This window comes from Anopheles funestus, chromosome 2RL (assembly GCF_943734845.2).
Source record: "Anopheles funestus chromosome 2RL, idAnoFuneDA-416_04, whole genome shotgun sequence".
Classification (NCBI taxonomy): domain Eukaryota; kingdom Metazoa; phylum Arthropoda; class Insecta; order Diptera; family Culicidae; genus Anopheles; species Anopheles funestus.
The window spans coordinates 86,406,571-86,430,538 of NC_064598.1; the positions used below are offsets into that span (position 1 = coordinate 86,406,571).

General features: G+C 43.4%; 3 protein-coding genes across 8 annotated transcripts; 2 read left to right on the forward strand and 1 right to left on the reverse strand.

Annotated features, from left to right (window-relative positions):
• Window positions 1–98: 98 nt before the first annotated feature.
• Window positions 99–14,269, reverse strand: LOC125763261 (uncharacterized). Of its 5 annotated transcripts, none has more exons than XM_049426168.1 (6): window positions 14,046–14,269; window positions 5,674–6,188; window positions 5,423–5,607; window positions 4,882–5,356; window positions 3,838–4,332; window positions 99–1,935 (listed from the first exon to the last, which is right to left on the reverse strand). In XM_049426168.1, the coding sequence occupies exons 1-6, from the start codon at window positions 14,091–14,093 to the stop codon at window positions 1,926–1,928; spliced, it is 1,728 nt and encodes a 575-aa protein (XP_049282125.1). In that variant the 5' UTR covers window positions 14,094–14,269; the 3' UTR covers window positions 99–1,925. The 5 variants fall into 5 exon arrangements, with proteins under 5 accessions (XP_049282125.1, XP_049282124.1, XP_049282126.1 ...); XM_049426167.1 differs by having other exon boundaries at window positions 99–1,627; window positions 14,046–14,267; XM_049426169.1 differs by lacking the exon at window positions 14,046–14,269 and adding an exon at window positions 13,437–14,012 and having other exon boundaries at window positions 99–1,627.
• A 325-nt stretch (window positions 14,270–14,594) lies between these two features.
• On the forward strand, window positions 14,595–16,216 carry LOC125763263 (dnaJ homolog shv). Its single transcript, XM_049426171.1, has 3 exons — window positions 14,595–14,932; window positions 15,009–15,874; window positions 15,944–16,216. Exons 1-3 carry the CDS (start codon window positions 14,784–14,786, stop codon window positions 16,006–16,008), a joined length of 1,080 nt encoding a protein of 359 aa, XP_049282128.1. The 5' UTR covers window positions 14,595–14,783; the 3' UTR covers window positions 16,009–16,216.
• Window positions 16,217–18,126: 1,910 nt separating this feature from the next.
• On the forward strand, window positions 18,127–23,929 carry LOC125763260 (uncharacterized). Of its 2 annotated transcripts, none has more exons than XM_049426163.1 (3): window positions 18,127–18,525; window positions 21,364–22,193; window positions 22,276–23,929. In XM_049426163.1, the coding sequence occupies exons 1-3, from the start codon at window positions 18,500–18,502 to the stop codon at window positions 23,532–23,534; spliced, it is 2,115 nt and encodes a 704-aa protein (XP_049282120.1). In that variant the 5' UTR covers window positions 18,127–18,499; the 3' UTR covers window positions 23,535–23,929. The 2 variants fall into 2 exon arrangements, with proteins under 2 accessions (XP_049282120.1, XP_049282119.1); XM_049426162.1 differs by lacking the exon at window positions 18,127–18,525 and adding an exon at window positions 19,160–19,285.
• The last annotated feature ends 39 nt before the right edge of the window (window positions 23,930–23,968 follow it).

Here is a 23,968-nt window from a genome sequence, read left to right on the forward strand (position 1 = left end):
CCGAAAAGAGGCAGAGAGGGGGTTTAGATGTTCTACCATTATGTCATCATTTATGTCATCATTTATAAACAGAAGGTTTACACATTTCAAGCAATGTTTTTGGTTCCATTCGAGAGACGCCCATGAGAAACTTTCGTTCGATTTATTTATTTGTACTATGAAGTAGGTATAAAAGACAATAGAAAAAGAGAGCAATCGGATAAAAATCGGTCCTTAATGGGGCTTTGTTTGTTGGTAGCATTAGAGCTGAAGGTATATGGCCCGGGGTTTAAGAAAAGAAAATTAGGAAACGGACGAGGCAATGCGCTTTTTCTCTTCTCCCCCGTTTACATAAGTTTAGAAATCGGCTATGCGGTGTGCGCGAACACTGCTGTTGCTACTGTGTGTTTGGGGGACAGAGAGCGATGAGTTGTATCGAAAATGGTTAAAGCTCCTGCGGATCAATTCGGGTTGAATCTCAGTCATAAAAGCTACTAACTACATGAGTTTTTGGTAAAAATGTACTAGTACTTGCCATCGTAGCGTGTGATGTGGTTCCAACGTATATATTTCAGAAATTAGCCATTCGTTAGCTGTCGAAACAACGGGGAACACGTACGTGACGCATTATGTCTAGTAACATAAATAAACTATGGAGCAAATTAACACTAAAATCGGAACAGAATTTTCTATAAACTTAGCAAGGGAAATTTCTATCTAGCTTTAGCACAAGCAAAAAATACGTGAGCTGTACATCCAATGTGTTTCATTCATTCGGAACTGGTGTATCATTCTATATCCATAAATCTCTAGGATTATTCTCTCTCAAAACCGGGCACAAGGATATACACAACATGTAGTGTCAGTCTTGTTTTTGTCCTTTCTCTGTTCTTCACGTATTGGTGTATTCAATTAGCTGATGTACAACATTCAACGCATTGTTACTCATGCTCTAAATAATATGAAGCATTCTGCTCCTATACCTTCGCACGTGTAAAAGATAGGTGCAGAAGAATCGATTGCATCACAAGACTAAAATAATTAAAATTTTGGATCTCTACTCTAGTGCGGACAAACGGAACGAACTGAGAACACAACAAGGATGAATGGTCAATACTTTTTTCTCTTCTCGTTACACAGTTTCTCGTGCAGCACAGGAACGCGCGTGAATTGCGCGTTAGCATTAGATTATCGTTTCGTGTTTAATTACATTATCATTCTTTACATTAAATTCTCCTAAATCTTGCATTGCTCTTCCACGTGGGTATAATGCTTTTTTGTTAATGTTTGCTTCATTTCACTAGTTAAATTAGTATTCTCTTTGCACAATCTTCCCTTATTATTCTGCTTCTCTCCCTTTTCTCTCTCTCTCTTGTCCATGTTCATCCCTCGGCCCACTAAAGTACCCGAAATAGTAAGATTTGTCTAGCTTTTCTTTTTATCATAATTACCAATTCTTGCTTCGCGCCCCATTTTTCTCTCTCGAATTCGGTTTTGCACATCATTGTCCTTCCTCTTACTGGTGTAATTCATCCTAGTTCGTTCACACGCCATTTATTACTTTCACTATATTTCTATTTATATATTTACTTAATCTCAGATTCAATTTCATCTAAAACTTCATAGCCGTGTCGTTCTATTGTAGCAGCTAAAGAGAAAGAGAGAAAGAAAGTAAGACGATGAAAAAAGAAGAGCAAAAATGGAGAAAGAAAGGAAAAAAAAGAAGAAAACAAACGTATGAGAAAAACACGAGTTCGTTTGCGCAGAAATGTTTGCGGCGCGCAAAGCTTTTTGCGTGTGCTTTTTTTGATGCGCCACGTACTGTTTGCAGGACGAGCATGGTTTCAATAATATTATTGAGATGTGATGAAGAGATGAAGAAGAAGAACGGTCGAAGGTGGTAGTAGTAGTGGGACGAGCAGAGGAGCAAAACCTAGCTGTGGCGGCTAAAGGGAACTAAAAGGATCGATAGATAATAGAATATACAAGGAGATAGTAAAAAAAAAAACAAGATTATATATTAAACACGCAGTGTTTTTCGGTTTTTGTTTTGCGGGAAAACATTACACATCACATCTAAACACACAACAAGAAGGATATCGTTAATACACACACACGACAGAAGAGGCTAAACGCGTTAGGTAAGCAGCAAACATATCCTACGAGAAAAGAGATCAACGGGCTATAAACTAGATGGAAATTACATCAAACACTACACAGCCTTCAAGCTGCAGTTGGCGTGTATATTAACAAAGGAAAAGATAGCAGCAGAAGTTACACAAGGGACAACAATACCGGGGACATGGATGTAAAACGAAAATAATAGCAGTTACGATTAGTCGTTGCGCCGTTTAAGCCATGCGTGTGTACTCTCTAAGTGCTTAATGCGCGTACTTCATCGAATGGTTCACAACAAGGACACGTTTCAATTATCTAATCCTTATCCAATGAGCTTTTTAATACTAATTTCCACTAGTCTACGCAAACTTTTGTTTCCTTTGCATACAGCATTATATGTATGTTGTGTGTGTGTGTGTGTGGATGATATGGTTGAATGTTCTACAGAAAAAGAAACATTTGTTCATAATGTGTAACACACGGATCTTTTATTACTTACTGAACCATTTCGTTTATACTATATATGTCCCGAATTAGCAATGGTACAATTTGACTTTATAATAGCTTCGAAGGATCAATCAAGAGTGTGTGTGTGTGTTGTTTGTACTTGTGATATTTCTCTAACGCGTAAGAAAGCCGTAAGTGAACGGCTTATAGAAACGACAATCCTATTCGGTACTTAGGAGGGGAGTAACGCTTTTACACACCTAATTTCTCCTTCGCCTTCTGTTGCATGTAGTTGCTGTGTTTTTGTAGTGTATTAAATTCTAAACGGCACTATATAAACGCTCTTACTTCATTAAAATACTGTAGTGTTTAATGGCGCTATACTCTATAAAGATCACGTCCGATCAAAACCTATCGTAAGCAAGTGGACTAAAATGATGAAGATTAAAGTAGAAAGGAAGTCGATGATTCCGGTCCGATCAGTGGAACAGGCAGGGGACCGCTTAATGTCTAATGTCTCACTCTTGTATGTACAGTAACGGAGTGTCCGGTTGCTTTTTGCTTCTTTCTAGCTTGATTCTGCGTTTCTACACTTGTGTAATAATGAAACCACGGCCGAGTAGTCACTTGTCTCTAATGTTAGATTGGTCTTAGATAAGGAAATAATCGATGTTTGGTCTTTTGCTGCGTATGTCTTCTTACCGATTCGTGGGCATCATCGTTTGAAGACAGTTGGGTAAATTTTATCCCTCAGTACAATTGAAAGGATAACGAGTTAAGCCGATTTGTCGACTAAAAATGTTCTATTCTGTACCAAAGCTGTGTTTTCTTCATTTGCTAAATGCTTTACCCTCTCCCCTCGACACTTGCTCGAGGCAGTGTTTCAGAAGCATAAAAAAGGATGCTTTACTAGAAAAAAATGTTCACCGCTCGCTTCCACAAATGAAATGCAAAATACGAGTTTGAATTGCATTAAATAGAACAACAATAGTAGGCACGAATGGGAGCAGAAAACAATTCTAATGAAAAGCTATAACTTATCACAAAACGAAAAGACAACAAAAAAACATCACACCCAGAGCATACATACGAAGAAAACACTCGCACGCACTCAGAAGAGAAACAAAAAACGGAAAAGATAACATAAATCGTGTAAAAGGTGTATGTGTGTGTGTACATCGACAAAAGATAGAAGAGCAAGAAAGTAAACAGGAACAACGAGTAAACAACACCAGCTAGTAGTAATCGTACACATCCTTGCGCAACAGCTGCATATAGATGTCTCTACCGTACCTTTCCAGCAGCCGTCGCTTCAGTTCCGGTGGATACGTCACGTAAATGTAGTGTTCGCTCTGTCCCAGCTCGCCAAAATCGCCGCTTCCGGTCGCTGCTACGGCGGATCCGCCACCACCCGCACCGACCGTGCCGGTCGACCCATCAATCGGTGCAATCATTCGAGCAGCTCCGCTTGCGGAACCTGCCGCATAGCCGTAGCCGTCGTCGGCCGTAGTGTAGAGCATACCGGACGATCCGCCACCGGTACCGGGTGATGCGTGTATCTGAGGCGTGTGCTGAATATCGTTACCGCTCGTACCCGTGCCGAGATTGTTCAGGCTGGCGGCAGAGTGTCCACCGTCCTGCAACCGATAGATACCGGAGCCCGAACCCGGCTGTAGATAGTGTCGCCCATGGTGCAGATGATGGCCAGCGCCGCCACTGCCACCGTGTGTCGCCGAGCTTGGATGACCCGTTAGCTGGTTGCCTGCTGCAGGACTGAAATCTTCGCTGCTGCGCTCGCCATTTCAAACGAGGTGTGTAGGAAGGATCGGTTTTTTGTTTTGGAAATTTGTTTCCCCCAAGGAGCACATAGATACAGGAAGAAGGAAGAACGATACATATACACGAAGAAAAGGGGTAAGAAATGTGGATAAATAGGAACAGAAAGTACAGAAAGGGCAAGTGTGTAGAGCAAAAGATCGCCAGCGATATAAATGGGAAAAAGATAAATCAAGAAATGCGAACAAACTACAGGACAGTAGTACAATCATTATGTGATTGGTGGAATGTTGCCGAATCGACGTATGTCCTCAATGGTCGATGATAGTAAATTGAATGTGAAGTATTTTTTTTTTAAATGTTGGTGTTCATGAAGGCAACGGATGAACATCAATAAAACACGATAAAAAGAAATGGTTAGCAGCCGCAGGAAGTGGTAAAAAATAAGATGTGACCATTCACAAACTGAATGAATGATAACAAGCAGGTGTGAATGAGAATGAAGGTGTGCTTTTACAACGCGCTAGGTGACGAAGGATTGGCCCTCCAAACCATACTTACTCGAACAGTATCCAGATGATATAGTAACACAGACAAACGCCCATCGAAAGCACCATTACGAGCACGAAGACAAGACCCCACGGGAACGGGCGCTGCTCAAGCGGTCCATCCTCCCAGTACCGGTCGCAGGTCAGATACCAGCAGATCGCACGGTTCAGCTCCTCCTCCATACTGCGGAAGTCCTCGAGCGATAGCTGCACCAGTAAACCGACGATACAGTCACGCACCAGCACCTCGCACCGTGTCTTCAGGTGGCCGATCTCGTCCGCATTACAGTTGGCCTTCATGCGCTGCATCTCCGAGAGACGTTGCTGCTTTCGATCCACCGGTGGTAGCGAGGAGTCGACCAAATTTTGTTCACACTGTGACGTTGCATTGCTGTCGTTCTCCGACTCTTCCTCCTCTTCGTCTTCGTCATCTTCATCATCCTCATCGTCCTCGTCCTCATCGTCGTCTTCTACCGGACTATCATTAGCTGAAATTGAAGGTGTAGATTTTACCCGTCTTTGTCTAGGCAAAGTGATCCTCTCGGTTAACAAACCTTCTCTACCGTCCCCACTGGATTTCGAACCTTTTCGACTGCTCTTCGTTTTGGTGGCATCATTCTTATCGCAGTTGGTGGCACCCTTTGCGTGAAGCATCGAGGTCACGCCCTGTTGCTGCGGTTGCCGATTCCGAAACACATCGTCCCGTATTGTTTGCAGCATCTTTGGTAGAAGAGACTTCCTGTAGAGGGTTGAAAGAAAATACTTGGATCACTTACTATTTAAATCCTTTGAAGCGATCGCTTACCTTTCCGGCACCTTGGCAAGATCACGCGGCCCGGATGTAGTCAAAGCCGTCCGGTATGCGGTCGCTTCACTCCACACCTCAATGTCGGTCGTGACGGCATTCGGATCGCTACCAAATGCCAAGGTTGCATCCTTCGCAATCAACACCTCGCACCGCATCATGTCACAGTAGTCCGCCAGGCAGACGGCATCCTCCGCCGTGTTGATGTTTGTCCGGTGCCGGTTCTCAAAGTGCATATCGAGATGCTTCTCCTCGAAGAAGCTTTTGCCACAGAAGCCGCACGTCCACTGGCTCGGTCGATGTTGCTTTTTGGCGCTCTGCTGTGGACCGAAGATGTCGCGCAGTGGATGAAACGGACATTCGAGCGGTAGCTTTACCTGATATTTTTCCAGTATGGGCAGCCAGCGCGAGTGTACGATCTTGCGCACGACGCGCGAACTTTCGCGGGAGCATGATATCTTGAATACGCTCGGGCCCGGCCATGGTATGATCGAAAGTAAGCAAATAACTATCACCTGGGGAAGGAAGAGATGGAAATGAAGGAAGACATGATATAAGGCGAGAAAGATTGATGCACGCTCCCCTACCAAAGACAAGGAAACAACGAGCTGGAGGAAAAGTCTAGCTTAAATCTTTGAGCTTTTAAATCATCCTGGTGGACTACAATCCCCTCTTATATACTGGACGTCGAAATTTACATGAGCACAGTAACGACAATGCCAGTAGATTTACAGAAAGAAATTTACGAGATCGAGATATATTTACAACGCCACATGGATGTTTTCAGTGACCTGATGTGAGGATGTCTTGAGGGCCTATTACCTCCTTGCCGGATAGAGGAAGGACGATCAGGATCGGATTCGATACCCGGTCCTATTGAGTAGAACCGGCATCGTTTATCCCATACAATACCGGGTGTTCCCATGTGAGTATGTCTAATAATGTAAACTAATTGATCGAGTGTATTCTCTCATTTTTTGTTGTCTTGTTGAAGGATCTCGCAACTAAATACCTATTCTGGATGCTAGAAATCAGGAAAAGTGAAAAGATTTCTATGGTATTGAATAGTCATTTCAACGAAAAACATTTCCACGTATCAAACTGCAGTTAGTGATCCAAAAAAGATGCGATCCCCATAAACTTTCAGGTATTAGATTGAGGTTTTAATTGCAATTCTTAACTATGCTACTAAATGGGCTGTGTTAACACCGATTTTTGTTTTGTGTATTATCAAAAATTATAAAATGAAATGAAAATAAGTTATAAAACATACAAAACTTCAGATTTATTTAAATTAACACTCAACCATTCATTCATATAATTTTTTTCTCATTGATAATGCTTCCTATTCACAGTACATCGTCCCTTTCCTCCAATGCGCGAACACATCTCCTTTCCGCAACGATCACAATCGGTTGGTAGGTGCGGAAGTGGTTTCCTTGGAGGTGAAACAGTCACTACATAGAACGTTGTAAGCATCATGCTGCCCCAATAGCACAGCTGATATAGCATCCTCCACACTACTAGCACTGCACTTGGCAGGCGAAAATCTTTGGTGGATCGATTGTAATCCTCTGGTTGCTGCATTTCCCGTTTGCAATGGAGCCTCTCTCGATGCACTTAATCATCTACTGGACAGTGGCACTATAGTACGCGAGCAGCAAATTGTTTTTTCTCTCCCTTTTTTGCTTTGCAGTCTTTGCAAACTTTGATAAGCCTGATGCAGCTGCCACCGATCGTGTCACGAGGTTACACTGAGGTTAGCGGTATCGCGTAGAACTGCATACGCCGTATATGGAGCAGCTCGTTACGCATCGGACACGCACCTTGGACAGAATTAATACAGCGTACGACCTAGTAAACAGGCAACACATTGCATTCTAGCGTCCCCCGAACACAAAACCCTGTTCGATCTGAACCGTTGCACTTTCCATGCGGAACTGCGAACGAGAATCGCAAACGCAATCAACCAGAGGTCCATTCTTGACCGAAGCCATTGGTCGGACATTGGCTAGTGTGTGGGGTAGCAGGCAAACATTAAAGTTTGCCTGATTCCGTGCTGCAGCTTATTTCGTCAGAACGGAAGTCGTGCGCAAGAAGGCGAGGAAAGGAGTGTTACAAAGAGAGCGGTGGTGGTTGGTGGTGAGCATTTATTTCGTATTAAGAACCGACAAAAACAGGAGCTAATTTCTCGCACAAAAAAATGTCACCATGTACGTTATTAATTGTGTGCATGGCTACGATTGAGCAACATAGGATTCAAGTCCGCGTGCGTTTGGTGCGTGTATATCAGCCTGTCGCCATTGACGGTAAAATCTAAGGCACTACTTTACTTTTGAGTAAAAATCTCCCCCTTACAGCACCTGAGGTCATATAAATGGGATCTTTCTCTGTTCCGGAACCTTATGTCTATCATTATGATTGACGCGCTGCATGAATGATTAAGCACAGGTTCATTAATAAATGGAGGCGCCTGGTTGAAGGAGTAAAAAACACATTACAAGTCTATAAGCTTGTGTAAATAAAAATGCTTCAATAATCCATCAGCTTTCGGAGTATGAACGAGCACAAGAGCAACTTCTTACCGCCGAAAACAACACCATTGATGAGACTACTCCATTGCTCCGTATCAAGCCATAAAAACCAAACTCAAAAGTCAAACCGAGCGTACCGAGTTTCCTTACAGCGGTCATCCTAATGATGGGTGTTTTTTGGGCTAGCAGATGTTATCAGCCCCGGCTAGAATTAAAGCATAAAAAATAAGGACCTCCGAGCCGAATCTGAAATGGCACTAGAGGCAGCTAGAGAAAGGTAACAGTCCCAAGATATAAGCTTTAATGGTTGTGTGCCCCTTCTCTCAGGCCATGTCGTGCCATTTCCGTTTTATGGTTTCTTATTTGGAAAGGGCCACATTCAGTAGTTTATTCTTGCTTTGGTTTGGCAATGTTGCCGGGAGCAGCAGAGTGGTCCAAATGCTTTCATTTATTTTTGACACTCATCAGACATGAAGCAGTACAATTGGTAATTGCTATTTTGGGTAAGGGGGCGTATGTATACTAAGAAATTGTTCCACACTACTTTAGGCAAAGATTGAGTGAAGTAGTGCGGTTTTTTTTTGTACAAAGTAGTACTGCCCGGTACATTTATAGCCCAGAAAAAAGTAGTAAATGTAAGTAAATGTTCTTCCCTGAATGCCTTAATAATGATGCCAAAAGAAATGAAATATCTAAAAGTATTATTAGCAGTGGTAGAGTTATTAGTAGCAAACATAAATAAAAGACCGAAAAGACAAAACCTGAAGGTAATTTTGCTTTAACACCTTCACTCCTCCAAACTCCGCGGGGTGTAACCTACCCCTTATGGAATTAGTTACCGGACTGGTGATTATTTGGGGTCACAGGAGTTTTTTTTTTGTAGTTGCCCTTCAAACCGAAAAAACACAAAAGCGCAATGCTAATGAGCTAATGAACGATATGCAAACTCAATCATCTGCTCGATTTATTCATTCAGCCACACACGGGGAAGGGTAATGATTTTTAGGCGTCACCACAAAACCTCGCTCCAACACGCCGGACTTCCGGATTCTAGCGGGTTTCTCCCTTTGTTCGGGTTGTGACACGTGCTGTGTGCCCGCAAGTCATGGGTAGTAAGGTGTCAGAAAATATTTCCTTTCTAGGGGAACTGTAACAAATTACCCGTAGAGTCAAGTAGAACGGGAATTATTTACCTTTCCGTTGGGTAAATTGTTTATTTACCAAACAGTGTTGAATTGTTGCGGTATTTACTTTGCGGTCAGTTAGATTAAATATTTGAAATGAAAAATGGTCCCAATAGAAATGCTCCACATGATGTTGTGTCAGAGTGGCGATAAGATAATCGTTATATTATTTTTTTGTTTGTTAAAGACTTGATTAAACATATGACTTCGATCGGTTAAAATCTCCAGCAGTGGGAAACAAATCGATCAGCAACTAGGTCGACTGGCTGGCAGCCCATAAACTAGCCAGCTGCTCGATGATCCCGCATCGAACGTGCCTTCCAGTCTTGCTAACCATTATCTAGTTCCATTTCCATCCGACACCCACCCCATACACGCCCCCCTATTCGATGGGGTCAAATTGTTCACTAGCAGTCACCGGTCTGTGTGTGCTTCAAAATTGCATGTATAATTTATGCAAACATTCAAATTGCTCAGTAAATGCCGCATAAAAAACGGTGTGCTTCGCTTACAACTCTTCACAGTTTTCGCTCCCACCACGTACTTCCGTGCGGCCGTGTGAGACATTTACCGAACCACCTCACCATCTTGCTGAAATGAACGAAGCGACCTAGCGGTAGGTGCAGTAGGTTTTGCTTCTCCTGCAGCGATAAGGACGATGTTTGTGCATCGTGTGATTTTAAACGTGCTGAGCGCACGGTTCTGCTTGAAGTGTGCAAAAAGAAGTGTTGGAAAAAGCTACGGAGTGAAGAGTACGCAAAAAAACACGAATTAATAGTAGGAAGTTCCGCACAATTTGCCCCACGATGTGATTATAGAGCCCCGGCGGCAGTTGCGACAATGGAATGTGCAAAAAAACAATGCATATAAATGCATCAGCAGATGAGAGACACAGGGTGGTGCTGAAATGATTTTTTTCTTCTGTTTTTTATAACACAGGTTTTTTTTCGTTTTAAGGCAAAGACATTGGAATAATACAGCAATTATGGAACATTTAAAATAGTCATGAGAGTTGAGTTTATAATTTTCCCCTATCAAACAAATGGTTCAAGATTTATGAAGACATCTTTATAAAGAAGCACTTGTTTAGTGTCCAACTCATCGGATAATAGAATCGCGGTCATGAAGATAGTTTCATCTCAAGCTTCATCACCTCCGAATACATACAAATATCTACATTAAGATTGCGTTGCTCGGTATCATTCACATGACGTTACCAGGACTTCGGAACCTTGCGATTTTTGTTTTGTTTCAAAGTTTTGCCTTAGATTTATCGCAATGTTTCAATCAATAAAACCACACCAATCTTGAAGTTGTGGTGATATAAAGAGACAAGACGCCGAATAGTCAGACAAATGCTAATAGAGCGCCAGAATATGAAAGATTCGATCCAAAAAGAAATGAATGCACTATTGCATGATGTCAAGGAACCGCCCCAATGCTAAAATGAGAATCTTCTCCTCACGTCCATCGTTAGTTTTGGCCAGTTTGTTCTTTTGTAGCACTACAATTTCAAGAACTCTTGGCTGTGCCATATCCTGTTTCCTTGACTTCATATACACGTGAAAAGATAGTCCTTCGTAAGAGGGTACAGTTCAGATAGAGTTTTGTACCGGTCCGTTCATGTAAACCCGGCTCGGTTACCATTTGTTCTACTTGTTTTGAAACACTTTTTTTACAGTTTTGAAATGATTGGGAAGTACTTCAGTATGACCGATTAATATCTTGATTTTGTAGATAAGAACTTCTAGATCGAAATGTACAATCTCTCACTCTTTGCTTTGTACTGAAAAACCTTTGCTACATTCATGGTTTTTCTTATCCCCAACAGATCCGTTTTCTTTTCAGTTTCTATTGATTTTCTACCATACACAACAATGTCTCGAAGTGGTAAGAAACCCCAATATACTACACCGTTCCGTATTCTTCCACCACACATCAACAATATAATATTTATGTTGGACATTTGACCTAAAAAAAATCGAACCTCACACACGCGGAATCCACTTTCACTTCACGGACGGATATCGCACATGGAACGTATTTAGCAAAACTGAAACTTCCACACAACAAAAACCGGAAAGGAACCCGGAACCGGCACCACCGGCATCAATAGCCAAATTTTTCCCCTTCCGCCGGGCTTCGAGACCGGATACAATACTGCGAATTTCCTGTCCGCACGATCGCGTCTCGCGAGCAGCGAAACTACTAGCGTGTGTGTGTGGTCATGCACTGTACAGTACATAACAAAAAAAACCCCGGGTAAGAAAATATCAAATTGTATGCGAAGGGCTTATTGGGGTGGTTTGTGCTTTGCGGTCTTTGCTTTGTCTCACTCGTGCGCTCAATTGTTCCATATCTCTGAGCCTGTGGACGATGACAAGAAATCGATTTTGTGGTTCCGAACCGACCACCGTCGAGTGAACACCCGCTTTGTACCATCGGTCGGATGCGTTTTTTTATATGTTGTTGCTCTCCTCGTCCAAAGAGTCCCGTTTTTCGTTCTATTTCTATAAACATAGTACCAATATTTCTGATTTCGATTCCTTTCCCATCTATTCCGGTGGTGCGTTAATTTCTGCCCTCTTCTCAGGGGACTAGAAGGCATTACGATACATTTTGATCGTTTTTCATACCAACTCGATGGTATGCGTATTTGTGTTTGTGTAGTACCTGAGACCCAGTGTAGGTAGGAGAAGCTAAAAATAATTCATTTCAAATCAAAACTCGCGCGCATAAGGCCCGTGTGGCCCAGGATATTCATGTCCGGACAGGCACAGGAGCAAACGTTCGTGTCCGGTTGTCACGAGAAAAGGGACTGGTATATACAAAATTTACGACTCTTCCGCCATCGATCCAATGCCCCAATATACCGGGCTCCGGATGCGTGCTTGTTGGTACGCGTGCTAACCGAACGCCTCCACTGGGAACGCTGCATAAGGCTACAGTTCTAGCGGCTTATTAGCCTCAATCCATTAATAAATCTTCCAGTTCCGTCTGGAACCCAAAAAAAAAAAACAGGACGACCTCATCTCTCCGCCCAATTCGCGTACGAAGTGGTTTTGGAATAGTTTTTTTTTCACGACAGTTGTTCACGAGCCTGTCGAGATAGAGAGAGACGACTTTGCTGAATATTTGGTCGAATTTTTCGCCCAGTCGACAGACATCATTTCATATTTTGACCGTTGATGTATTTCCGGTGCCAAGAAGAGAGAGAGTCCCAGGAAGGAGGGGGGTTCTCCCGCGGTTAGTGACAAAATATTTGGCCACCATCCATAACGAGCACGAAGCCACGAATTTTAAAGCGTGCCTGGGAAGCAGGAAGAAGCACCATTTTATGTCCTTGTATCTCGGTCATCGCACTAAATCTTTCTACATTTTATCACTTTTTATGCAGTTTAAGCAATGCCAGAATTTTTTTTTTACAAAAGTCGTTTCCTTGGATATCTTCCTTCATCCTCACACAGTAAGCGATGTTTTTCTTCCATCTTTCGACGATGGTTGCTTGGATCAACAATTAGAAAAGTTTTTGGCAGTTACTACATAACCCACCACCACGGGTGGTGTTACTACTGATTTTCGATCTATTCAACAGTTTATTACGCGTACATCCTTACATCTTCCGGGCGGCTGGCTACCTGTTAAAGTTTTGCAGCAAAAGTGAAAGTGTGATAAAGTAATCACAAGTAAAACAAAACAACATCAAAAAACGCTATAAAATGATATGGTTCTGGTAGAAAGTTTTTCAGGATATTAAATGCGTTTCTGATGCGAGCCAAAAACAAAAAGACACTGAACACTACAGGTTTAAGCTCCATTTTCCCCGTAACCCTTGCACTGAGGGATGAAAAACGAAGTTAACAAGAGAATGCAATAGTGTAGCCATCCTTGTTTGTCACACGGGAAAATAAACAGCGGGGAAAATGGCGAATGGAGGCGTAGGGTGATTATTGATATAGAATTCAATGAATCGGAACAGGTCTCACAAAACCGATTGTTGTGTAGGTGTGAGTGTATGTACATTTTTTTACATTCCTTTTCTTACCTCGATATTAATCGATTTAGTCCACATTCATAATCCTCTTTCATAAATGATTGAGACAAAAAGGTGCGAAGTTCGCTGCAGGGTACTATACTCCTATTAATATCTCTTGCACGATGCAAAAGGTCGGCAGATTCGACGTGATATAGAAACGATTTGTTCCTAATCCGTACGCAAAACACCACTTAATATAACCGGAATTCACAGGGTATTCATAACACCTTTTAGCACCTCTTTCCAACACGGAAACTATCACTGATTCACTTGTGAACACATTTTGCCTATCTAAAAAAAAAATGTAATAGAATCTTCTTTGCAACAACTTCACCGTATTTTCACTAATCACACTGTCAAAGGCATTGCGGTCACTTGTTCAACCCAACTCTAGTGTTTTGGGGTGGGGTGTGAGTAAATTACTATACACCGAAACAGAAGTAATGAGGTTCCGCCGTTGCAGTATTCCACCTCCACACAGTTAACAGTTGCAGCAACAGCAGTAGCTGTAGTCAGCAGCAACAGCAGTAGTAGCAGCAGCAGCAGCAGGTCGATTATAATGATGTACGACGGTGCAAATGGGGCTTAATGAATGGTATGGTTACAGCGCAAACTTACCATCGGTGCTAGTGACAGGAGAATGTCCTTGCGCAGAAAGGACTTCATTTCCTGCAAAAACAGCAGAAGAAAGCGGCTCTTTTGACGTTCCGGGTTGCTGCGCGTTGATAAATTACGACACAAAGTTTGCCGGTGGATTGCTAGATTAAAGTTACGAAATAAAATTGAAGGACAAATAGTTTTTGAAATTGTGAAGTTTATGCGTTTTTAGCAGAGCTAGCAGTAGAAGTTACCCTAGAAAAGTATTGCCGCCATTTCTAAAAAAAATGAACACGTGCGTGGAATGTACACGTGTGCCACATGGAACGTTCAGCCGGTTTGGCCATAGGACAACAAAGCACGACCCCCTTAACTGAACACAATTTAAATGGTAAAAGCAATATGAAACATGCAGCTTAATACGATTATTTGTTTAATTAAAAAGATTTTTATAAAATTATTACCATTTAAATTTCGAACTGTTTCGTGTGTCAATTTCGAACATTCCCTGCTTCGTACAACACGATGTTTGACGTTTCTTCCGAACTTTGACACATCCTCGACCAATCAGAAAGCACCAGCAAATGCTAAACAAAAAAAAAAATCACCACGCCGCACTAGACCGATTCACTGTGATAAAAGTGGGCAAGTTTTAATCAGATTCTTAAATGAAGATTTGAGTAAAACTTGCGCTAAGTTCAAACGGGGCGTATTAGTATAAAAATCAAACAACCCAAACTACGTTTAAGGCTAGCAAATATGAATCTGCTCGATTTTTCCTACACTATATTGATCAGTGCTGCGGTTCTGCTGCTCGTTGCTGACGATGCACTTGCCGGAAGGGATTTCTACAAAATTCTAGGACTGCGAAAAACGGCTAGCAAAAATGAAATTAAAAAAGCTTACAGGTAAGTGTTTCGCTAGTCACGCAACATTCGACCGAGTGCCACAATTAACCGGTGACGTGTTTGTTTTGGTTTGCAGAACACTAGCAAAGGAGCTGCATCCCGACAAAAACAAAGACGATCCGGATGCGTCGCAAAAGTTTCAAGACTTGGGTGCTGCCTACGAGGTACTGTCGGACGATGACAAACGAAAGCTTTACGATCGGTGCGGTGAGGAGTGCGTGAAGAAGGAAGGCATGATGGACAACACGGATCCGTTCGCACAGTTTTTCGGCGACTTTGGTTTTGGATTCGGTGGTCAGGAGCAGCGTGAAACGCCTCGCGGTGCGAACATTGTGATGGACCTGCACGTCACGCTGGAGGAACTGTACAGTGGGAACTTTGTGGAAATTACCCGCAACAAACCGGTCATGAAACCCGCATCCGGTACGCGAAAGTGCAACTGTCGGCAGGAAATGGTGACACGTAACCTTGGACCGGGCCGGTTCCAGATGATGCAACAAACGGTGTGTGACGAATGCCCGAACGTGAAGCTCGTCAACGAGGAGCGCACGATCGAGATCGAGATCGAGCCCGGCATGGAGGATGGACAGGAGACGCGATTCTCCGGCGAAGGTGAACCACACATGGACGGTGATCCGGGTGATTTGTTGCTAAGGATCAAAACTGTCCCGCATACCCGGTTCGAACGGCGGGGCGATGATCTGTACACGAACATCACGATCAGCTTGCAGGATGCGTTAGTTGGGTTTACGCTCGACATTGTGCACCTGGACGGACATAAGGTGACGGTTACGCGCGAAAAGGTAACGTGGCCCGGTGCGAGAATACGCAAGAATGGCGAAGGAATGCCAAACTATGAGAACAACAATCTTCATGGCACGCTGTACATAACGTTTGATGTCGAGTTCCCGAAATCGCAACTAAGTGATACGGAAAAAGAAGGTAAGCAATATGCGATTTATTGCTGCAGAAGGATAAAATTGCTAACATACATTTTCCTCCCAATTGCAGATATCAAGAACCTTCTGAATCAACCCTCAAATAACCGAGTATACAACGGTCTCAGATACTCATAAAAATGCATCAATATGCTAGCGGGACTTTAACACATGGGCTTAAGCATGTGCACCCAATCGTAAACGAAATAGGCTGATAACAAATTTAATGTGTTTTTGCATCTAGAACAAAGGCATCGTTGTTTACGGGACTAAACAATGCAACGGTCGCGCACACCAATGTCGAACATAGCTTTTGATGTGAAATTATTGCATCAATTAAAAGAAACCCTTCCAGGTGTTTGTTTCTGTACTGTGACGCTCCGAAATCGTTTGGACCGTTTTTGTGTCCATCCGTAAAATGGTGTATCTATTGCATTTGTGTACCTTATAACGTTTTGCTCAGCAATTAAAAAAAAAAAAACAGAAAAGAAATTGTTCCACCACCTTTTCTTCCCGGTTCTTTTGATCTTTTTTTTTGTAAGACGACTGTGTGTAAATATGATTTGTGTCAATAAAACAACATCGAGTAAATGTGGCATTTGTTTACATTTAATAAGAAGGGGAAATAAAGTCTATGAAGAAAAATGCGATCAGTTTAATGATAAATAATAGGAAAAAAGTAGTAGTAGTAGTAGTAGATTATTTCAATTTAAATAACACGCAATGAAGACGGGTTAGTCGTTTTGATTGATCTAGCTCTTTCATTGGTATTATTTTTTATTCATATCAATTCGTTTTCATCAACATAATTCTTCAAAAATCTTTTAAAAGCTCAATTTCCTCACAAAAGAATTGTGAATGAATATTTCCATGCCATGAATTAATAGCTTTACACATTTGAACGTTGAATAAAACAGATTTAATATGCATATTTCCATATTTGAATCCTTATACTAGTTGAGAATGAATGAAAATTAATGTACGACAACTTAAATTATACCGAAACAACATAAAACAGACAGAAAATGGCATCTGCTGGATATATTTTCTGTAACTCATGCATAAGAAAAACATATAAGAATTTTTTTTTAATTTATGAATAAAAATAAAAACAAAACTAATCAAACTCAAAGCACTGCGTTTGTGCTTGCTAAATTAAATTTCCATATCAAATCATCTTGCCTTCTGCGACACAGTTTTAACATTTCCGCACCCAAAATAAAAGAAAACTCCAATGTTGTGCAAAAGCGCGTGCACAGGAAATCAATTACCGGGCCATCCCGTACAGAGAACCCAAGGAATGGAATCATGAATACATTTTCCGCACAATACGCCCGTGAATGAATGGGCCGGAAATAACGTGACAATTGCAAACCATCCACCCCCCCTCCCCCCTTGTTTTGCTTCATGCGTTTCACTGGCCCAAAACAAAACCACTTCCAACCACGCGCCCAAGGTCGTCAAGGATAGCGTTTTTGGTTACAACCAACGCTGATTGCCGTGTGCAAAGAGATGCAAAAGCGTGGCACGTGTGCTTGCGTGTATGCGCCTCCTTTGTGCACATGTATCTGTTTGTTTTGAAAACAAAACACTCGTTTCCACTTCACCAGGTTCTAAACTACCACCTTAGGCTCCTTATCTCCTAACTTCCCCCCTCACGTGTTTCGTTAAGCATCTTCCGCCAAAGTGGCACAGTTCCGGTTCACGAATAGCATGCCGTGTTTGTTTCGGTCGTGAGCATCGTATTCTTACTCACCCATCATTGTATGATCTCACGATGAGTGAGAGAGAGAGAGCTTTTGGTGACAAGGATACACCGCTAGAAGAGGCTCCGCGTTGCCAGCGCCCTTACTAATGGAATGTTACCATGACGATACGAAAGATGCTCACCATCATCAGTTCGTGCTCGCTCTCACACTCCCGCTCTGGTTGCCGGATTCTGTGGATGCTTCGATCTTCGGCGCAAACTCCACGAGGTTCCGGTTCGAAGCTGAGGCTGCTACCGTTCTCCCTTGCCAAGGGTCTCTCAATGCAAAAAAAAAGCAAATGGAACAGTAGCGAACCTATGAATCGCACATAAATTCCTGCTTGTGGCTTCACTCTCGCTTTTTTTCCCCTCTGCATGTGAACCATGTGAGGGCAACCACCATTATCCGGTGGAGGCGCATGGTGATCACGTTGCTCGCTACCAGGAATCGCGTAGGGTTGGTCTTTGGGGGGGGGGGGGGGGGGGAGGTGGGAGATGGTACATGGTTTGCTGCGATGATAAAAATCTCCTGAATCTCTCGGCAAATCGCAATATCTCCTGAAGCTCAGTTGTTGAAGTACCACCATTGCCGCCGGGTGGTTTGAGTTTCGTTGGTCCGTTTTGCTAAATTCCGAGAGCCCTTGGAAAGCATTATGTGAGTGTTTGTGTGTATGTGCCGTGTGTGTGAGAGTGTCCATTACAAACAAGTTAAAAAGCAGATAAATATTACAGGGAATTAACTGTGTATAGAAGAAATACAATTTATGGTACATTTGTAGTTTGTGTACAAAATGACAACTTTGCTACAGTTAAGCTCATCTTGATTGTGGAACAGTGCGGCTAATAGGCAAAAAGGCGGGGACAGAGCGAGCGATCCGGGAAATGGGGAGTCTGTACAATACCGAAAGGTAATGAAGCGTATTATTCCTTGCATCCGTGTTCCTACTGTCCCCATGTATCCTTCAACATATCGTCTCCCCGACGTTAGTACCTTTTCAAGGATAATGCTTTCCTGTGATCAAATACGGAACCGAATTAATTTGGTGGAAAATATGGGAAAAATAAACATCAATAGCAAACGGGAATGCTGACCATGTCGGTACAGAGTGTGATGCGATGGGACCAATGTCTAATCCCTTCCTTCTCTCTCTCTCTCTCTCTCTCACAATGTGTGTGTGTAGACTAATCGGCGAATCGGAGTGCCAGAAAGTCGCATATTGCTAACCATCCAAGAAACAAATGTGTTGTCCTTTCATTGCTCTGAAGCTTAGGACAGAAGGTGCAAATTGAAAACTGAATTGTCCACACTCAGAATTCACCATCCGAAAGCAATATTCCGCCCAGATCGCTGCTACCATTCTTCGTTGTCACCAGTGAATGAATGTCTGCCTGGTGACCACCCTTCCGGCTAATGTAGATTGGAAACGTGATGGAATTGAGTTAAAATTCAATCCGAAAAGGATTTGAATTGCTCGTGCGCTCGAGGGTGAAGAAACCTAACAACCTTGGGTCGGATGGTTTCAGATGTCGTTATTTTGCAGTGCAAAGCAAAGAAGGGACACAAACAACGACCATGGTATGGTTATCCTTCCTATCTGGTCACACACCGACGAAGAGTGACACTCCTTGTGCCCTATGTGGGGACCTATTTGGGTTCGTTTTTAGGCGGTAGGTGGTAGTTAATCTCTTACACTCTCGTTTGCTCCTTACCAGACGTCAACAACCTTCCAATCGCGTCCGCTTCGGGTCTGAAATGGGTAACAAAAAAAAACAATGTAACCAGATAACGTAGCTGAAGTTCTGCTGCTACTCACCATGAAGGTCCCGCGGGAGACACAAGCAGCAGAAAAGGAAGCAACGGGAACCAAATCCAAAGTGCAAACATCTGCGCATTCCGGTGATGAATGGTACCATTCGAAAGGATTGATGAAACTTTCTCCTTTCGCGGACAATTTTTCTTTGGACGAGTAATGGGCGTACCGGAAGTTTTTTTTCTATTCCTCCGTTTTTTCCGAGTGTTTGAGAGTTCCTGTTGGAGGAACCCTCTTTCAATGCAGGGGATTAGTGATGCGGTAGCAAACTAAACCCATCACACGATATTACACAGCGAACGCGAAGGGTTTGTAACAAGATTTAAATCATATCTCTTTGAAGAAGTAAATAAAACGAAAGTACTTACTTAGCCTTTGAAGATTGCTGTAACTCCGTCAAGGATTTTTACTTCCCCTTGGCTTGGATGAGAAGAAGCAACCAGATGCGAATCAATTTTCTCCCATTCAATTAATGATATCGCTTCTTCTTAATTAAGTACAAGCGTCAAAAGCTATCCATAAGGGCCATTCGCCACGGGCTTATCCTTCTCCACATTTCTACGTGCTGCTGCTGCTTTGATGTGCTTCAACAGCTGGCCCTTGATTAATTGAAGGCCCTTTTGCCGGGGGTTCGATTATTTGTTGGCCAACGTTAGTCTTTCTTCGGCGCTTTCGGCACTTGCTTCGGGAGGTAATTTAAATTGCAATTCGTAAGCACATCGAGCACCGCGATTGGGTTTGATGATGGTGTACACATCCACACACGGTGTCAGCACGGAATCAATCAGCACGCCGGTACACTTTTAGGGCAAGGTGGTTGTGCGGTCTCCTTCAAATGGAAAAAGATCATTTGGCACGGTTCGATAGCAGTAGCTGCTGCTGCACGTGGTGTTCTAGCAACAACTTCCAATTACACTGCTGCGTTTTTGAGCTGTACATAGTAGGCGAATGGAAAAGCTTTACAGTTCGTGTCGCAATTCGTCGTCACACCTTTGTGGTGGAAAATTAAAGTAAATTGAATTTTTAATTGCTTTTCTTGACACGTTCAACTCCGTGTTAAACATCGAATTAGTTACTATCGTGGGGTCACCCGGCACCCATATTGGACCGTGTTTGGAACGTGTTGATTACCATGTTGTAAGCGATTGCATTCATCAAACCATACCTACGTGGGTTTTGTTTGTCGACATTTAATCATAGGTTACTAAAGATGAGAGAGATCATGTACACTGATCGTCAAGAGTTCAAAAAGTCTTAACACATTACTGTTGTCCAGTATTATAATGGCCCGGTTTTCTATTCACACAACAAATTTCAAGTCGTTCCAGACAGACAATAAATCTAGGTTTATAGCCTTTGGTGGCCGAATTCTTGGTTGGTGCGAGTTGTGTCCTGTTTCTTTTTCTGGCACAGTTCTGTAGGCTTTTCCGGTATAAAAGTTTTTTTTTCTCCCAAAAAAATTGTGAAGAAAGCAATAATACAAAGAAAGAAGTGTCTTACAAGGTATTCGATCCCACCGGAAAGCAAGTAAGAAGCCAAAGGATCAAAAGAAAACTGCACGAAAACATGAAAACTGGAACATGACTTGGCGTTGTTCCAAACGGGGAGGGGAAAAGTTTACTGATTTATTTGCTACAGTGGGAGTTCCGGAATACGAAAGCCGGGATAGTGTGTTTGTTGGCAACGACAGCTTCCAATGCCAACTTTTTTTTACTACTCTTGAGCTAAAGCTTTATCTCGATTCTTCCGGGTGGTCCGGATGATGAGTTCGGTGACCGAAAACAAGAATCAATAGAAACCTAGTCCTCGCCATCAGTTATTGAATTTTGAATGCAGGAAGACTTCGATGACACTTGGTAGTACGTGGAGGAGTTGAAGTTCATTCAAAAAAAAAAAATGAAATGAATTTAAAAAAGTAAACTTATTTCATTACAGCTTTGCACATCGTTACCGATCGAGCCACAGCGTTCATCACTACAAACCATTGCTTCCAAACGATCGACGGATGGGACCGTTGCGGAAAAAGAAAACACGCTTCAAGGTTCTGCTCATGATGGGTTCCGTGTTCGCCTGTTTGCTGTACGTGATCGAGCGTCCGTTCTGGTGGGACTATGACGCACTGGAGGCACCGCTCTGGAACGAAGCGCTGGAAACGCGGGACGATGAGCAACACTTTAACTACAACAGCTCGTACTTCGTCAATACGATCGGTTGCAAGATGCCAAGCTTCCCGGTGACGAACGCACAGATACAGAAGTTTATCGAGCGTCCGGAACCGATCGAGTGTGTACCGGCGCTGCTGGAAGCCGACGAACGGTGGATCTGGTTTCAGCTGTCGGCTGAAGACATTGAGCGACATTACAACGTCACGAACGCGAGCATGATACAGTGCTGTATACGGCCATTCGAACGATTAACCGATCAGGAGGAGCATCAGGTTGGGAACGAAAGCTGTTTCGACTATCCGGAGCGGTTTACCGTGCGTGAGGAAGAGTTCGTGATGATTAACTGCCATCACGCCGGTTTGAAGGATCCCTTCTACTGGGATTACTTTGCGTTCGTACCGTTGAAGAAGAAATCCGTCGAGAAGAGGTTACGAAGCCGGAAGGAGCGCCACCAGGGTGGGGAGGACGATCCCAGTTTGTTGATGGGCGATCAGCAGCAGCAGCTGAATGTGATGATACTAGGCTTAGATGCGGTTTCGAGATTGAATTTACACCGCCAAATGAATCAAACAACCGATTATCTACTTAACACCTTAAACGGTTAGTATAGGCGGAGTGATCAGTACCTCCTCAGTAGCTGCTCCAGGGAATAGGCTAATGTTTCTTCCACTCCCCTTCACAGGCATCGAGATGTTCGGGTACAACAAAGTGGGTGACAATACATTTCCCAACATGATACCAGCCCTAACCGGGCTGGACATCGAGGAGCTCGGTGCAGCATGTCTTCCAAATGCCAGCAGTACCTTTGACCTGTGTCAGTTCGTGTGGAACAAGTTCGGTGCCGCCGGCTATCGGACGGTGTACGCCGAGGATAGTTCGGCGATGGCCACGTTCAACTACGGCAAGAAGGGCTTCCGTCAGCAACCGACTGACTACTACCTGAGAAACTTTTTCCGCCAGATGGAATCGAGCGTGGGGTACAATAAGAAGCTTAACGCCAAACTTTGTCTGGGTGGACGTAATCCGACCCGCGTCCTGTTGGATTATGCCCGCAAGCTTGTGAAAACGTTCGGAGCGAAGGAACCGGTGTTTTCCCTGCTGTGGGCTGTCGGCATGACGCACGATTTCTTCAACAATCCTTCACTGATCGATGACGACTATCGGCAGGTGCTGGAGTTCATGAACGAACAGCAGCAGCACTATCTAAACCGGACGGTGCTTATTTTGATGAGCGATCATGGCATCCGGTGGGGATCGTTTCGAAACACTTACCAGGGCATGATGGAGGAAAGGCAACCGTTTCTTATCTTCATACTGCCAGCCTGGTTCCGGGGCCAGTATCCTTCCGCCTTTCACAATCTTCGCCGGAACCGTTTGCGGCTGACGACACACTTCGATCTGTACGAAACGTTGAAAGAGTTTCTGGACCTTTCCGGTCTGTCGACGGAATCGGTTCGCGAACGAACCGAGGAGCTGCTGGAAGTGAGACCCATCCCAAGGGGCATTAGTTTGTTTCTGCCGGTACCGGCCACACGCACGTGTGAGGATGCGGGAATTGCGCCACACTGGTGTACCTGTCACGATCATAAGCCGCTGGCGAAGAACGATCATCAAGTCATACAGGCGGCACGGTTTGCCGTCGATCGGGTAAACCACCTGCTGCTGGAGTATCCGCAGTGTAGCGTGCTGCATCTGAACTCGATCGAGGATGCGAGTGTCGGCATGTCGCCGGAGAACATTACTGCCAAGCATAAGTTCAGCGACATCAGTGTACGGTTTGTGACGAAACCGGGCGACGGTGAGTTCGAAGCGACGGTACGGATCGATTCCAACAACGACAGCTTCCTGACCGGCACGGTAAGCCGAACTAATCTGTACGGCAAGCAAAGCTTCTGTGTCGATGACTATCGGCTCAAGCTGTACTGCTTCTGCGGACGGTGAAGGGGGGAAAGATACGGGATCTACATCCATCAGACGAAACACCACTTTACCGGAGAAGCTGTAACCGTAATTAGATAGATATACAGGCGGAAAAGTCCGTGAAAAAAAACGTAGCTTTAGTGAAGGCGTTAAACGATCATGCAAATCAAACAATTCGTTCATTGCGAATCATTGCGGTATACAAGTGATAGGGGGTAGAGATACGAGGGCTTCCCTCATCTTTTTGGTCTACATTATGAACTAGCGCGAACTTAGGCTAGAGCGAGAAAAGGCATAGAAAAGTGTAAAATGTATAGTTGCTGTTTTATATTTTGCAATTTTTTCGTTTTTTGTAGTGTGCTTTCGTTGTACAACGCGTTGAAGAAATAAAGAAGAACGTATTGTTTTACAATAAAGGTCGTCATGAGTTGTGTGTAATTTTAAATTACAGATTG